This window comes from Botrytis porri (genome assembly GCF_014898465.1).
Source record: "Botrytis porri strain MUCL 3234 chromosome Unknown BPOR_006, whole genome shotgun sequence".
Lineage (NCBI taxonomy): Eukaryota > Fungi > Ascomycota > Leotiomycetes > Helotiales > Sclerotiniaceae > Botrytis > Botrytis porri.
In genome coordinates, this window is record NW_024066080.1 from 2,283,184 (window position 1) to 2,297,690 (window position 14,507).

The 14,507-nt window shown below is 34.9% G+C and overlaps 4 protein-coding genes across 4 annotated transcripts; 2 read left to right on the top strand and 2 right to left on the bottom strand.

Annotated features, from left to right (window-relative positions):
* Positions 1 to 41: 41 nt before the first annotated feature.
* Positions 42 to 1,516, top strand: EAF01_005191 (uncharacterized protein; the record flags this gene model as incomplete). Its single annotated transcript, XM_038913446.1, has 7 exons — positions 42 to 51; positions 116 to 476; positions 543 to 747; positions 797 to 943; positions 1,105 to 1,212; positions 1,267 to 1,383; positions 1,436 to 1,516. The coding sequence occupies 7 exons, from the start codon at positions 42 to 44 to the stop codon at positions 1,514 to 1,516; spliced, it is 1,029 nt and encodes a 342-aa protein (XP_038771532.1).
* Positions 1,517 to 1,732: 216 nt separating this feature from the next.
* Positions 1,733 to 2,000, bottom strand: EAF01_005192 (uncharacterized protein; the record flags this gene model as incomplete). The annotated part of the gene is made up of 3 exons (XM_038913447.1): positions 1,733 to 1,773; positions 1,828 to 1,852; positions 1,905 to 2,000. The coding sequence occupies 3 exons, from the start codon at positions 1,998 to 2,000 to the stop codon at positions 1,733 to 1,735; spliced, it is 162 nt and encodes a 53-aa protein (XP_038771533.1).
* A 578-nt stretch (positions 2,001 to 2,578) lies between these two features.
* Positions 2,579 to 4,385, top strand: EAF01_005193 (uncharacterized protein; the record flags this gene model as incomplete). The annotated part of the gene is made up of 2 exons (XM_038913448.1): positions 2,579 to 3,315; positions 3,362 to 4,385. 2 exons carry the CDS (start codon positions 2,579 to 2,581, stop codon positions 4,383 to 4,385), a joined length of 1,761 nt encoding a protein of 586 aa, XP_038771534.1.
* A 7,225-nt stretch (positions 4,386 to 11,610) lies between these two features.
* On the bottom strand, positions 11,611 to 13,446 carry EAF01_005194 (uncharacterized protein; the record flags this gene model as incomplete). The annotated part of the gene is made up of 8 exons (XM_038913449.1): positions 11,611 to 11,644; positions 11,707 to 11,911; positions 11,964 to 12,124; positions 12,179 to 12,210; positions 12,276 to 12,487; positions 12,538 to 12,793; positions 12,854 to 13,294; positions 13,363 to 13,446. The coding sequence occupies 8 exons, from the start codon at positions 13,444 to 13,446 to the stop codon at positions 11,611 to 11,613; spliced, it is 1,425 nt and encodes a 474-aa protein (XP_038771535.1).
* Positions 13,447 to 14,507: the final 1,061 nt, after the last annotated feature.

The following is a 14,507-nucleotide window of genomic DNA, read 5'->3' on the forward strand; positions in this document are numbered from 1 at the left end:
CTTCTAGTTCTTCGACCTTTGACATCTTTGTACTGCTAATCATGAATTATGGTAAACCCAATCTACGTCATCTTACTTCAGATCCTGTATGACAGTGGCAACTAACATTTTATAGACTGGATCCTCGATGGAGGATATCTCCCAAATGCTGTAATCCGGCTCGGCATTCGTCGCCAATTGCGTGAGCGAATTGAGTTGATTAAGAGTACTTCATTAGAGGAGGCCTACGAGCGTAAAATGAACTATGTAGAGCTTCTTCGAAGTCGTCCTATCGCTATAGAGACGGCTGCTGCCAATGAACAACATTATGAAGTTGGAACCGGTGTTCTTGCTGCTTGTTTGGGGCCGAGAATGAAGTATAGTTGTTGTTTGTATCCTAAGGGAAGTGAAACATTAGGTCAGGCGGAAGTGGAAATGCTGGGAACTTATGTGAAGAAGGCTGGATTAAAAGATGGGATGAGCATCTTGGATCTTGGGTGAGTGTTTCTGAGCTCTAGACACGAGGTCTGAAAATGGGGATGGTATGAACTAATGCAATTCAGGTGTGGTTGGGGTTCAGGAGCATTGTACTTTGCGGAAGTTCTCCCAAATTCTAAGATCACAGCGTTCTCGAACTCAAGAACTCAGAAGCTCTACATTGATGAGAAAGCCAAGGAGAAAGGGCTCAAGAATTTGACAGTCATCACTGGTAATGTCGTCGATTATGAGTTTGAAAAAGAAAGTTTCGACCGAGTTGTATCCATTGAGGTAAGTCACATGCAAGAATCCGTTCGAGGCAATGGCTAATCAGGCGAAGCTCTTTGAGCATATGAAGAACTATGAACTACTAATGTCAAAGGTTGGAAGAGCCCTGAAGCCAGGGGGGAAACTATTTGTTCATATTTTTGCTCACAAGACTACACCTTACGATTTTGAGGAGGGATGGATGAGCACACACTTTTTCGTAAGTAGAATCAATTCTCTAGACTCGGCATTCAATCTTGGAATCTGGGAGTGTGATGCAATCTCGCTGCCTCGCCTCTAATTTCTGATGCAACTTTTGAGCTCTGATTATGCTTCCGAAAAATTCCTCCAAAGGCAGTTACTGACTCATGGATGTTGTAGTCTGGAGGTACCATGCCCTCAGCGGATTTGTTGTTATTCTTCCAGAAGGACCTCAAACTTGAGAGGCAATGGTGGGTGAATGGCCAGCATTACGCAAAGACTTGCGAAGTGAGTCCATCATTCAGTTTAACCATTAGTCTTCCATACTGATAACAACTGTAGGATTGGCTATCGAAGATGGTAGCTAGCAAGCAGGAGATTTGGCCTCACCTAACAGAGACATATGGCGAGAAGGATACCGCAATGTGGTACTACCGCTGGCAGATCTTTTACCTAGCAGTAAGTTATTTTCTTCTGTTTCTTCAAATATACTTTGTTAACTCAATCACAGTGCGCCGAATTGTTTGCTTATGAAGGTGGAGATACATGGGGTGTATCCCACTATTTGTTTGAGAAACCCAGCTCTGCCTAATAACATAGACACTGTAGAACCGATAGACTACGTATAATTGACTTAATCTTAACTCCAATGCCCAATGAAATATTTCCTTCCATATGTACAGTTCTTGGCCCACTATCCGTGTTGTGATTCTAGAGTCTGCTTTGGACGGTATCTCTTGATTGTCTGGGTCCTGGCAGCACATGGATACATCCTGACTACCGCCGTACCGCCTTCTCATTCTGACGTTCAATGATCCCAAGGATGCTTCCAGCCTAAGAATACAGGACCTAAATCGTGTCAGTTTCTGTATTGTTTTGACTATATTCAAAGAGTGGCCGTACCGTCTTTCTTCGCGCGATACATCAACTGTATACGGATTAGCATGGCAACAGTGAGAAGGCTACATTAAAGTACATACGAAGAACCACATGCTTGCTCCCAATGCTGTACCAGCGAATCTGTATATAGGTGGAGCTCTGTAGAGTCCTCCGGGTCCTGGAGGTGGTTGTGCCATAATGCTACTGAGCGTTTAGTACCAGATGCAAATTTAGCAGAGAACAAATTCCATGCAGTCAATAGCAGGCGTGCGGACAACTTACGATAGTCGTTGCCTTGTGTTGTAGTCAGAAGTGAGGGTTCAATATGCAGATTGAGTCCCAGTCGTTCATACACAACTTTGAAATCCGGCCCGGGAGCTAAATGAGATGTAATAGCCCGATATATAAGGCCATAACACAGAAAGCTGGGTACTCGCCCGATAACCTTGAACCTTTGTATTTAATTCACTTTTTCTATTGTGTACTGTACTATAAATTTTCTTCACCAAAACTAATCTCTTTCCTACTGTCTTTCCGCTTCCTATTGTACTGAGGAAAGGCAACGATGCTGTTAAGATCAATTTCAACCTCGCAACACGAGCCCTGAAATCGAAGCTTTAGTTTTAACTATCTACCCTCTCATCGAACACCATTCGAGACAGACGTCATTTCTTTACGAAGGAAACTCTCGAAATCCACAACTGCGAGATTGCATACTCGATAATCTACGCGCACACAACAAGGTTCCCTGCTTCCATCTTACTTTCCTGCCAGAATGGCGACCCCATCACGACCAGCGCCGCATGCTACCAATGGCATCCACACTCCAGAACATGCGCGCCAGCATACTCGGGCGCAAAGTTCATTTCGCGGCTGCTCCAGAATTTCGGATTATGAGGTCATGGGGAAAATCGGAGAGGGTACATTCGGAGAAGTACACAAAGCCAAATCAAAAAAAACTGGCATGGTTGTTGCTCTGAAAAAGATCCTGATGATCAACGAGAAGGATGGATTTCCAATCACAGCTCTTCGCGAAATCAAAACCCTTAAACTCCTTTCGCACGAGAATGTCTTGAGTCTAGAGGAGATGGCCGTCGAGCACCCGCAGAAGAATACCGATAAGAAGAAGAAGGCCATTATGTACATGGTCACTCCCTACTTCGACCACGACTTATCAGGCCTCTTGAAGAACCCAAATATTCATTTCACGGAACCACAAATTAAGTGTTATATGCTGCAGCTACTCAAGGGGATGGAATTCATTCACAACAACAACATTCTTCACCGAGATATCAAAGCTGCAAACATATTGATCAACAATAAAGGTATACTTCAAATTGCCGATTTTGGTCTGGCGCGACACTATAATGAGCCTGTGCCAGTCGCAGGAAAGGGGAATGGAGAAGCAAAAGCGCATTATACTGTGGTGGTGGTTACAAGATGGTACCGTCCCCCGGAACTTTTTTTGGAACTGCAAAATTATACTCCAGCGATTGATATTTGGGGAGTCGGGTATGTTCAACATCTTGATTTTGAGAATTTAACTAATGATCCCCAGTTGTGTCTTTGGCGAAATGTTCCTCGGAAAACCAATTCTTCAAGGCGAGAGCGAGGAGCAGCAGCTTAAACTCATTTTCGATTTGTGTGGCACTCCTAACGAGGAAAACATGCCTGGATGGAGACTGTTACCCAAAGCTCAGGGACTCAACTTCAGCCCACCACGCCCTTCGACGTTAGCACAGAAATTTCGAGAACAAGGCTCAGGAGCTATTTCTTTATTACAGGAATTGCTTAAACTCGATTGGAAGAAGCGCACCAACGCGATCGATGCATTAAAACATCCATACTTCAAGAACTCTCCTTTACCGCTAGACCCGCACGACATACCAATTTTGGAATCATCACATGAATTCGATTCAAAGCAGCATCGGGGCCAAAAACAGGCCCCACCACCTCCTAAGGGAGGCGATGTAGGCATGGGACCGGATCAGTGGGACCGAAATGGAAGCGGGCAAGGATATGATAACTACTCCAGTAATCGAAGTCACCAAAACGGTCGCTACCCTCCCCCTCCTCCCACACATGGTGGCTACAGAAATAGTGGCCCACCGCATCAGCAATACGATGACCGCAAACCAGCTTGGAGAAGAGACGATCGAGGTTTACCACCACGACCACCACCGCCCACTGATTTCGCTTACGATGGTGGAAGATCAGATTCACATGGTCACCGGTCCAGATCTCAAGATATAGATGGCCGTGGTCATCGTGATCGTGATCACGCGTCTCTTCCTCGCAGTAGAGCTGGAGGCGGTGGTGGGAATATCGATACGTATATCCCAAGTTATAACACGAACAGACGACCAAGAGATGACCGTCCGCCCCGAGATGATCGTCCGCTGCCACGAGATGACCGTCGAGACGATCGTCCACGACATAGTAATGGAACTAGACACGACTACGATAATCGAGGTTCCCGAGAACCTCGCGATAGTCGTAGTCGTAGTCCCAATCATGATCGTGGGCGAGATCGATACAGGGACCGAGAGCCGATAGGAGATCCTTATGCGCATCGTCGTTAATGTCACTTCGGTTTTTCTCGATACGTAGTTACATTATTATTCTGTTCTTTTAGCGTTGAGGTTATAGTTGCGAGGGTGGAGATAAATCTATCTTCTTGATATTACGTTGCGAGATCATGGGAAGTGACTCGCACTTAGGGATTGGCGTGGGTAGCTTTTGGCTTTGGCTTTGGCTGTATCAATTTGGCGTTTCTCACTTGAGTGTAATTTTGAAAGCATCAATGGAAGGAGGAGGGTATTTTCATATTCAGAGTATCAATGAAGGAATCAAAAGGAAGAAAAGTAAAGTGGTCGGCTGGTAACAGATTGCTCGACAATTTTATCGAGCAATTCAAATGTATGAAGTTCCTAGGCTCCTATCTTCGGGGACGGAGGGATATCGGCGTGTAATTTTATATGGGAGGTTGCTGTTACGGGAGCTGCCTCTAGGGTCATGTGGAAGTGTCTAGAGATCTCTTGAAGTGGTTTAGATTAGATTTCAAGTAGGAATTCAATAAGGTTGTAATTATTATAATTCTTGTAATTATAGTAATGAAATTAATAATTGTTTTTTTGAATATAAAGCTTTATATTATAATGAAATTCTATTCCTTATATAGATCTTTATTCTTTGATATTGATTTGGAGTTTTTTGGAGTTCTGATTCTTAAGGATCTCCTTGAAGCTTTGGCTCCTAAGAACTCCACTATGTGACACTGGTCATATGGCATTCTGTTACTTATTGTAATACTATCCCCTTCTTAAACTAGTACTTGTTCCGAGTATCTTATAATGCTCCATTTCCCCACCTGGCCGATAAATCAAAATGATCTTGGGCTCTTTCATTATACCTATCATCACTATTTCCTTTAATCATTCAACTGTTCGAAAACATAAGGAACAAATCCTTCTTACTCAGACTATTGAATTTAATAATATCGAAATGATTTTGTATTTGTATGTTATTTGGATAATTATCGATATATTAAGAATTTGTCTCGTTCCAATTACTCTTATTGTTCTGAATATGTATGTGTATATTCTTCTTGTAATATTGAGTTTCTTTTATTTGAGGATTAAAATTAAAAAGTTCCTTAAGAAAGTAATTGATATGCCTTAAATCATTAAGAAAAATACCTTTGTTTGAAGGAGGAAAAGGCTATGGTAAAGATTCTTTGCCTTAGGAAACAACAAAAGTTGTTATACAAATGATATCAGCATATAGCTGACTGTAGCCTTAAATATTTGAATAAACTTAATACTTTAAAGGAAAAGGAAAAACTAAAGAAAGAATATGTTAAAAAAGAAAAGGAAATGATATCTACTTTTATCGCTAGTTTTAATAATAATTCCTTTACTTTCAACTCTTCTTTAAATCCTTCTGTTACGACGGCATCCAACATACCGCGTCACATGACATAAATTACACGTGATGGAGCGTCAAGGAGCTTCAGCGCTCCTGGAGCGCGTTGCGATCCTTAACGATCCAACATATAGGAGAGGTCCTAGGGACCAGGAGAGAGAACGAAGGTCTATATAAGGGAATGGGTTTCATTACAATGTAGAGCTTCGTGCTCAAGAACAATCATTAGTTTCATTACTATAGTTACGAGAATTGCAACCAGTTACCAACCTTATTGAATTCCTACTTGAAGTCTAGTCTAAACCACCTCGAGAGAACTCTAGACACTTCCACGTGACCCTAGAGGCAGCTCCCGTAACACCTTCAATCCTTATTTCAATAAAATCTCCTTCTTTTTGAGTAAATTCAAGTATCTCTAATGAAATGCCTTTAACTTTTCAGAGTAATTAAGGTTTTCTTTTGATTTTTATGAATTTTCGATATATAAGTAATCTAATCATTTGATTAAGTATTTGACTATGCCTCTAACATATTTATAATTTAGTATTGTTTTGATATTATATATAACGTTTGGGTTGACTAATTCGATTTTCATTAATGACACCTTTGGCGTTTTTAATGGTACTGGTTTAAGTAAGGATATATAGAATATTAAGTGGATATTCATTATATCTAGTAATTTCAATCAATAATTAATTGTTTCTATTACTTTATTAATCTTGAATAATCCTAGTTTTTTATGATCAAGTTTATTGCTTAGTCTTTTAGTTTCAATATTTCGTTATAGTAAATAAACTTTATTTCTCTTTTTAAATATAAGTTTTATATTATATTTCATATTATAATATATTATTGTTCTAAAAGATATGAATTTTAGATTAAGAGCAAACTGTTCTTGTAAATCCTTTAATTATTCGACTTATATTATTACTGATTCGGCATTAACTTCCTGTGGTATTAGTATTTGGTATGCTTTAGGATTAAACCTAGAGTTAGTATATGTTGATGTAATCTTTATGGTTTTCGTTTCTGATATATTATATACAAATTATACCATAAATAATAACTCTATTCAATTATTCTATTAATAATTTATATAGTATTTAAGATATACTTCTATTATCTGATTGGTCCTTTCTATCTGATTATCGGTTTATAGGTGAAAGGTTGTTGATAGCTTTCTTTTAATATTCATTAGTACTAATAAGGTAGTCCAGAATTTCGAGATAAAAAGCTTGTCTTTGTTTGAGATTATCTCATCTGGTACTTTATATATATTTACTATAATCCTAAAGAATATATATACTAATTATTCAACAATTCATATTTCTTTGAATAATATTATGTATATAAATTTTATCAATCTATCTACTATATTGAATATTATATTATATTCAATTCCTATAATAAAGTTTTTCGAGAGTAATAATTTAACTACAAAGTCCTATGTAATAAACTTCTATAATTGAGAAGGCATGTTTAGGATCTGAAGTTAGTCATACAGAACATATCTAGAGGACTTATTCCATATATAAATATTATAATTTCCAACAACTTCTTCAATTATTGTTCTTATTTATAAAAAGTAATTAATTTCCTATAATCTTATAAATATTTTTACAATCCCTTAATATTTATGTACTAGCAATTCATATTATTCCATTACAAATTCCTTAGTCATTCAACTAGAAATATATACTTTTCCATAAAAGTATATAATCTCATTTTCTATTATGAATTCTGATTCTATTACCTTATATATACATATAACTATGGCATCTTTATTATAATATAATTGGATTTTGATTCTAAGATAATTATCTTTTAATATATATATAGCTACAAACTGTAATATATTGTAAACTAATGATTCGCCTTCTTTCTTAAATATAGCATACAATTCGTACAACTTATTTTCTTGATATTCTGATTTTCGACTAAGAATATCGACTCTAGCGTTTTCTAATCCTTTAATATATGAAATTTTAAAATTATAATTGACTATAATTTCTAACTATTTAACCTATCATTTATTTAACTATTTCATTATAATAAAATAAATCAAGTTTTTATAATTTGTATATATTTATACTAAATACTTTAATCCTTTTAAATAAACTTGTCATTTTTTAAATGTATCAACTATTACTAGTAATTCTTTATCATATATTTCATAATTCAATTCGACTAGTAATAGTTTTCAAGAATAAAATGTAATTAATTACTATTTCTCATTTTATCCTGATTAGCTCAAAACTACTTTTATAGCAAAATCTGAGGAGTCTGTCTTTATAATGATTTGCTTTTCAAAATCGAATATCAATAGTATTAGCTCCTCGGCTACTACTTATTTGAGCGTTTCAAAGGACTCTTATACCTTAATAATCCATTCGAAGCTTTCTTAATCTTTTCTGATTAATATAATCAAAGATATAATAATTCCTGAATAATCCTTAATAAATCTTCAATAGAAGTTAATAAATTTCAAAAATAATTGTATTTCCTTAATTATAATTAGCTACTTTCATTCAAACATTGTTTTAATCTTATCTTTACTTATCTTAAGCCCTTAACTTGATATAATGAATTCTAAGAAATTTGTTTCTGTAATATAAAATTTGTATTTACTTGGTTTACATAGCAAATCTACTTTGATTAAGTTTTTAAGAATATTATTAACATTTTTAATATATTGATTCTTATTATTTAAATATATTAGGATATTATCCAAATAGTATATATAATAAGTATTTAAGTATAATAATAATATATTGTTTATAAGTCTTATAAAAGTAGTTGGTACATTAATTAGCCTAAATGATATAACTTAATACTTATATAGCCTATATCTTATCTTAAAAGTAGTTTTCTATTCCTTACCTTTCTTTATTCTAATTAAGTAGTACTCATTTCGTAGGTCCATCTTAATAAATATTATTGTTCTGTCTAATCAATCTTTTAATTCTATAATTAATAAAAGTAAATATTGATCTTTCTTTATAAATATATTAAGCTTTTTATAATCCATAATTAATTTCTTAATATTATCTTTCTTAGGTATTCACATAGTTGAACTTACTATTTAGGATATAAATTCCCTAATTTATTCCTTGGTCAAATTATTATTAATATATTCCCTAAGTGTTTTTAACTTATTAACTAATATTGAATAAATTAGGGTGTATATAAACATTTTGTTTTCCTTTAATATTATTTTATAATTTTATAATTTATATTCTAATAAAGCTTTATAAATTCCTAGTTCTTTAAACATATATTTATATTTTTTATACTATTTTAGTATTATAAGCTTTTTTATCTTGATTATAATTTCTTGTTATATTATTGACTTTTATATTTGTAAAGAAGATATACTAACCTTTATTCTTAATAAAGAATCCTAAATTAGATATCCTATGTTATTAATATTATTTGTATTTAACTCTCTTTAGCATATATTATATCTTACAAATACCTTAAACATATCATCATAATCGTTCTTACATTAATCAAATATTACTGTTTTTTATAATCAATTTATTCTAGGGTTATATACCTTCAACTATAGCATCTTTAAGATAATCTATTATTAGCCCAATAATATAACGTTAAACTATATAACCTTTAAGTATTGAGTTATATTCATTTATATTAATTATATCTCCTATAAAACATTCATATTAGATTCTATTAATTGTTTATTAACTAATTGTAATTAATAGGATTTTTTGTTTCTTTTAAAATAAAACTTTTAAGTATTTTACAATTTCTAATATAATAAAGTTTTTTATAATCTTTAAATCTATTATGACTTATTATATTTGTCCGTTTATTTTGATCTTACAATATATCTATTTTATTTATCCTATAGTATTCAATTATTGAGTAATTTGTTTTTTATTTATTTCATTGAATTATTGATTCCTTATCTTTCTTTTCTTAGAGAATTATCCGATTACTTCTTTATCTAATCAATAGATTCTATAGAATTCATTATAACAAGCAATCCAGCTCATTATCATATAATATACTAATATCTTTTCCTTATAATATTCTTTTATTATTAAAGATAATAAAGTTCAATAATATTCTTATTCTTATAAGTCTATTATATTCATACCCTCTTAATTTCATAATAGCTTATCTAATAATTTCCAGAACTCTTTATTAATAAAGATTTTAGTTTCTTTAGTTTTAATTAGATATTCCTAAAATATAAAGATAATATTAAGTTAGCCTTTATCAAACTTAGGTTTGAAATTGCTTTTCCTTTCCCCTACCTTCTTACTTTAGTAATTTACTACCCAATACCCTATTTTTCTATATTCAAAGTATAAATTGTTTTCCTATCTTCGTTTCTTTTCTAAATCATTATTTCCTTTTTTATAATATATAACATTTAGTTTCATAAAGTCCTTATAACTCTATGAATTATAATATAATCTTCCCTCATTCTTGTAATAACACTCTTGCTTTTGATTTCCCTAGGGTTTGTATAATCTTTAACCTTGTTGATATTAATAAAGACAATCATCTGATTCGATAGAGTCCTAGATTAGATCGTTCAAGTCTACACTCTCAACAGATCTTTCTAACTCCAATCTGACTTCTGGTTTGAGTCCTTTACAATAATGACTCATAATAGTGATTTCGTTTTACTTAATTGTTCCCATATATCTTCAGAATTCCGTAGTATACTTCAATATTGATTCTATCTGCTTAAGGTTGAAGATCTTATCTTCCATTACCTCTAACTTATTAGAGTTTTCGAAGATCCTATGGATTTCTATCTTGAATTCTTTGAAACTGTTGAAGATAGTTTTTATAGGTTACATATATTCTTTGTCGTTATACTCGAAATAGTTGTATAGATATGGTTAAATCCATTTGCCTGTTTCACCTTTAAGGTATAATATAGCCCAAATACTTTTAGATTCCTTTTCAATAAACTTATCTTAATTGAATCTAAAATAGATTTCGAATTGTAATAAAAAGATATCGAGTTCCTATCGATTTCCTTAATACTTATTTAATAAGACAATCTTGAGTGTTTTATTAATAATAATCTTCTTAAAAGCATTAATCATTTTAACATTATTGAAGTTGCTTGTTAAAGCCTATTAACTTTTGAAAGAACTATTAGCTATTATATTAGTGATTGATATTGAATCAGTATTTGAAGCAGAAAGGATACTCAAAGTATTATAAGAGCTACCTCTAGAATTATATGGAAATGTTTAGAGATCTTTTGAAATAGTTTAAATTAAACTTCAAATAGAAATTCAATAAGATTATAATTCTTATAATTCTTATAACTATAATAATAAAACTAATAATTATTCTTTTAAATATAAAGCTTTATATTATAATAAAATCTCATTTCTTATATAAATCTTTATTCTCTAATATTGATTTGAAGTTTCTTAGAGTCCTAGCTCCCAAGGATCTCCTTAGAGCCCTAGCTCCTGAGAACTCCATCACATAACACTGGTCACATGGCATTCTGTTACCCATCGTAACATCGATCCGAACGCACCCTTAGTATTTAGAGTCCACCGGTGGTCTAATACTAATTATGCAAATAATAAATCGTAGACACTGTTTATTAGCAAACCATGAGGCGACTTTCATTATTCTGCATCTCGAAGCTTCATTTTCAGATCTACAATTATGCTCGCAAAAATGTTTACTATGATTTCCTCGGGGTTGTAACGAAACATCTATTACAAATTGCGCCAGTCTCCCTTGTGAGATTTTACCGTGATGCCATGCTAGAAAATCGACAAGTCCTTTCTCATACACCCAAACTCCATCCTATGCTCGCCAACCAGCCAGTTGGATAAACCATTTGGAAATTTGGCTCATTAATTACGCTCGGTAGCATCAATTCAGCTTGCTCCGCGGTTGTGGAGCGAGTCTACCATGATGTTAGTTTCAGGTTTGCTTGAAAATTGACTCGAGCTGTAAAGGGCTGCATACTTGAGAAGTTCGAATTCATTGTATCTCTTCAGATACTTGTTGCCGCGTCTATAAGCTTTCAATAGATCGCCGGGATGTTTGCTACGAGCAGGTCCGCCAACAAGTTTAACGACTTTTGATGAATCATGGAACATCGGATCGAAAACGAGAAGGTTTTTCGTGCCGTCAGTTAGTTTCTCGAATCCAATGATTGTCATTGAGTGACCTGAGACGTAACAATTAGATTGGTACGTAGAAGCGAGAGATTGGGGATTTACCTGGATGTTGAAAGTATATTGGAGGAAGAGTGGTTTCACGAACTTTGCAGTTATAATCGAGAGCACCATCAAAAAAGTACGACTCGATCTTTGAATACAAAAGATTGACTGCTGGAGGGTCTCCTCTATCTTTTCTTGTCTTCAGAGCCGCAGTATCACATCTAAAAATGTTGTCAGTTCAATGTAAAAAAAATCAAGAGCCTTGAAAAGCATACTGGATTCCAAGAGAGCAAAACATCGCTTGAGCCTATTATTCATGTTAGTTGGTTTATATGATAGCTAGAACAAGGAGAAGCAGAGGAGGACACTCACATCAGGAGTTCCAATGTACTTTCTTGTTCCGCGAATTCCACCAGTTTCTATTCGCCCTTGAGCGTTTATTCCTTGGTCCCAGGCGTTCTCAATATATTCTTGAATATCAAAAATTGTTGGAACAACATCACCGAGGACCTTATGACCAGGGAATTGGGATCTAACGATATACGAACACATCATTTGAATGTTTCTGTAGCCACAAAAGCCCCCTAAATATGTAATTAATAGGGGAAACTCGGTAGGGGAGTGAACATCATACCCTCTCTCATGAGTTTCGAAACGTGGAGAACAGCCGGATCACACAGGTAAGCATAGCTTACTGAATGATCTTGGCCCAGAAGCTGAGATAGTACTGGGATGATGCCTTCTGCTTGATTCGGACAATATTTGACCCTCCTCAATTGACCATCTGCATTGATCCTGTTGATCGTCTTATACTGGCCATCTGCTTGGAGCAACTTTACAAGCCATGACGGCATTTGCTTCTCATGTGCATGGGGACCAAGCTCTGCTTTCTGTTCATGAAAGAGGTCAACATCATGTGACAATCAACATTTGAAAAAGTCAAAACCTACACCTAACTGACGCGTGCCCTTGGCAGGAGGAGGTTTAGACTGTGATTTCAGAGTAATATCAGGCATTTTCAAGATATCTCTCCATGCTTTTGTCCCGGCTGCCGCGGGCGGTGGCTCTCGGGTTTCGTAATCATGTCCATCATCGATGTTTCGAAGTGCGTGTGTGAGTTTTGTACCAAAACTAGCATCTTTACCAGCACCATTCTTTACTTCTTGTCTAGCAGACACCGACGCGGGAGTATCTAGATCCATATTTCCATCCTCTTCTCCGTGCATCTCGATATGGCTATCAAGCTCATCAAACAATACCATTTCTCCACATCCATCAATCGGACAATCGGCATAGTTAACATCATCTTGGTTTACCATCGCGACAACACTTGCACTATCTTTTGCTACGAATGGGGACTGTCCTTCAGCATGTAATGTTTCCAAATGTAACTTTCATTTCATCAGCAAACGGATTTCTCTTTATCAACCAAAAGCAATATTTCAGAAGAAGAACTAACCATTATTTGATATTCGCTTTCTGTTTTGAACCCGCAAAAGGGACAAAGCATTTCTTGTACCTCTGGCATTTTGGCCTGGGACATTCGGTTGGTTGTAGTGTGACTGGATGAAAGGATTACAAAGAGTGGTAGTTACGGCTGTTAACGTCGAAAGTGTATATGAACGAATGTATGAACAAGGGTTGGAGAGGTTGTTTTAGACACAGCAAGTTTAATCGGCTGCAGGAAATATGAAACGGAAGAATATTAAATAATTGTATGAGTGTATGAGTGTATGAGTGTAATAAGATAAGGTAGGGAGTGAATTAAAGACGAGAAAGGTTAAGAAGACAAGAAGATGAAAGATTAATAATTGAGGTTGGTTGGTTTGAATGGTTTGTCGTTTGCTTCCCTACTGTGATTTGTTTAAATGAAAGCGAGGCTGTTGCAACTTATCATCTTTACTAGGTGCAAAAGTTGCTGGGTAGATAATAATAAATATTAGATATCAAATTAGCAAGAGAGCGATTAGCATTTATTACCACTTATTAGCATTATTACCTATAAAATAAATATAGCAAGTGTATAATAATTGTGACGCTTCTCTCGGTTGAGAATATAATATTAATACTTTGAGTCTTTGTTATGCAAAATTGATCAATACGATCAATACGATATGTTTACCCACAGTAGGTGATCTCAACTCTCAACAACACTTGTCTTTTCTTTGATTGTGTTTCTATAAACAAAATCATGGTGATGTAGGAGTAGAACATTTTCTGTTGCTTCATCAGAGTGAAGTCACACTTTCTTCAACGTTACGCCAAAGAGAGACCTCGTCACATCACATGAGAAGTGCAGCTTCCAACGCCATAAAGTAACTGTTTTCGGTATCGTACATATATACTAACGAGTTCAAGGGTGCGGATGTATTTTTCCTTCAATGAACTCATAAGACGACAACATTTGACTCTCCCACATCACCACACGAAATGACACTCCAGCAAATGTCAAACTCAATATTGAACAACGGCTGAAGCCGAAGTTGACGGCGGATCATCGGTCACTGAGCGGTCACTTATCGGCCATGAGATACCGCAAGGCTGACCAATTGTATAAAATCCCATTTTAGACCTAAAACATTTTTCTGTTATCTCTAATCTCTC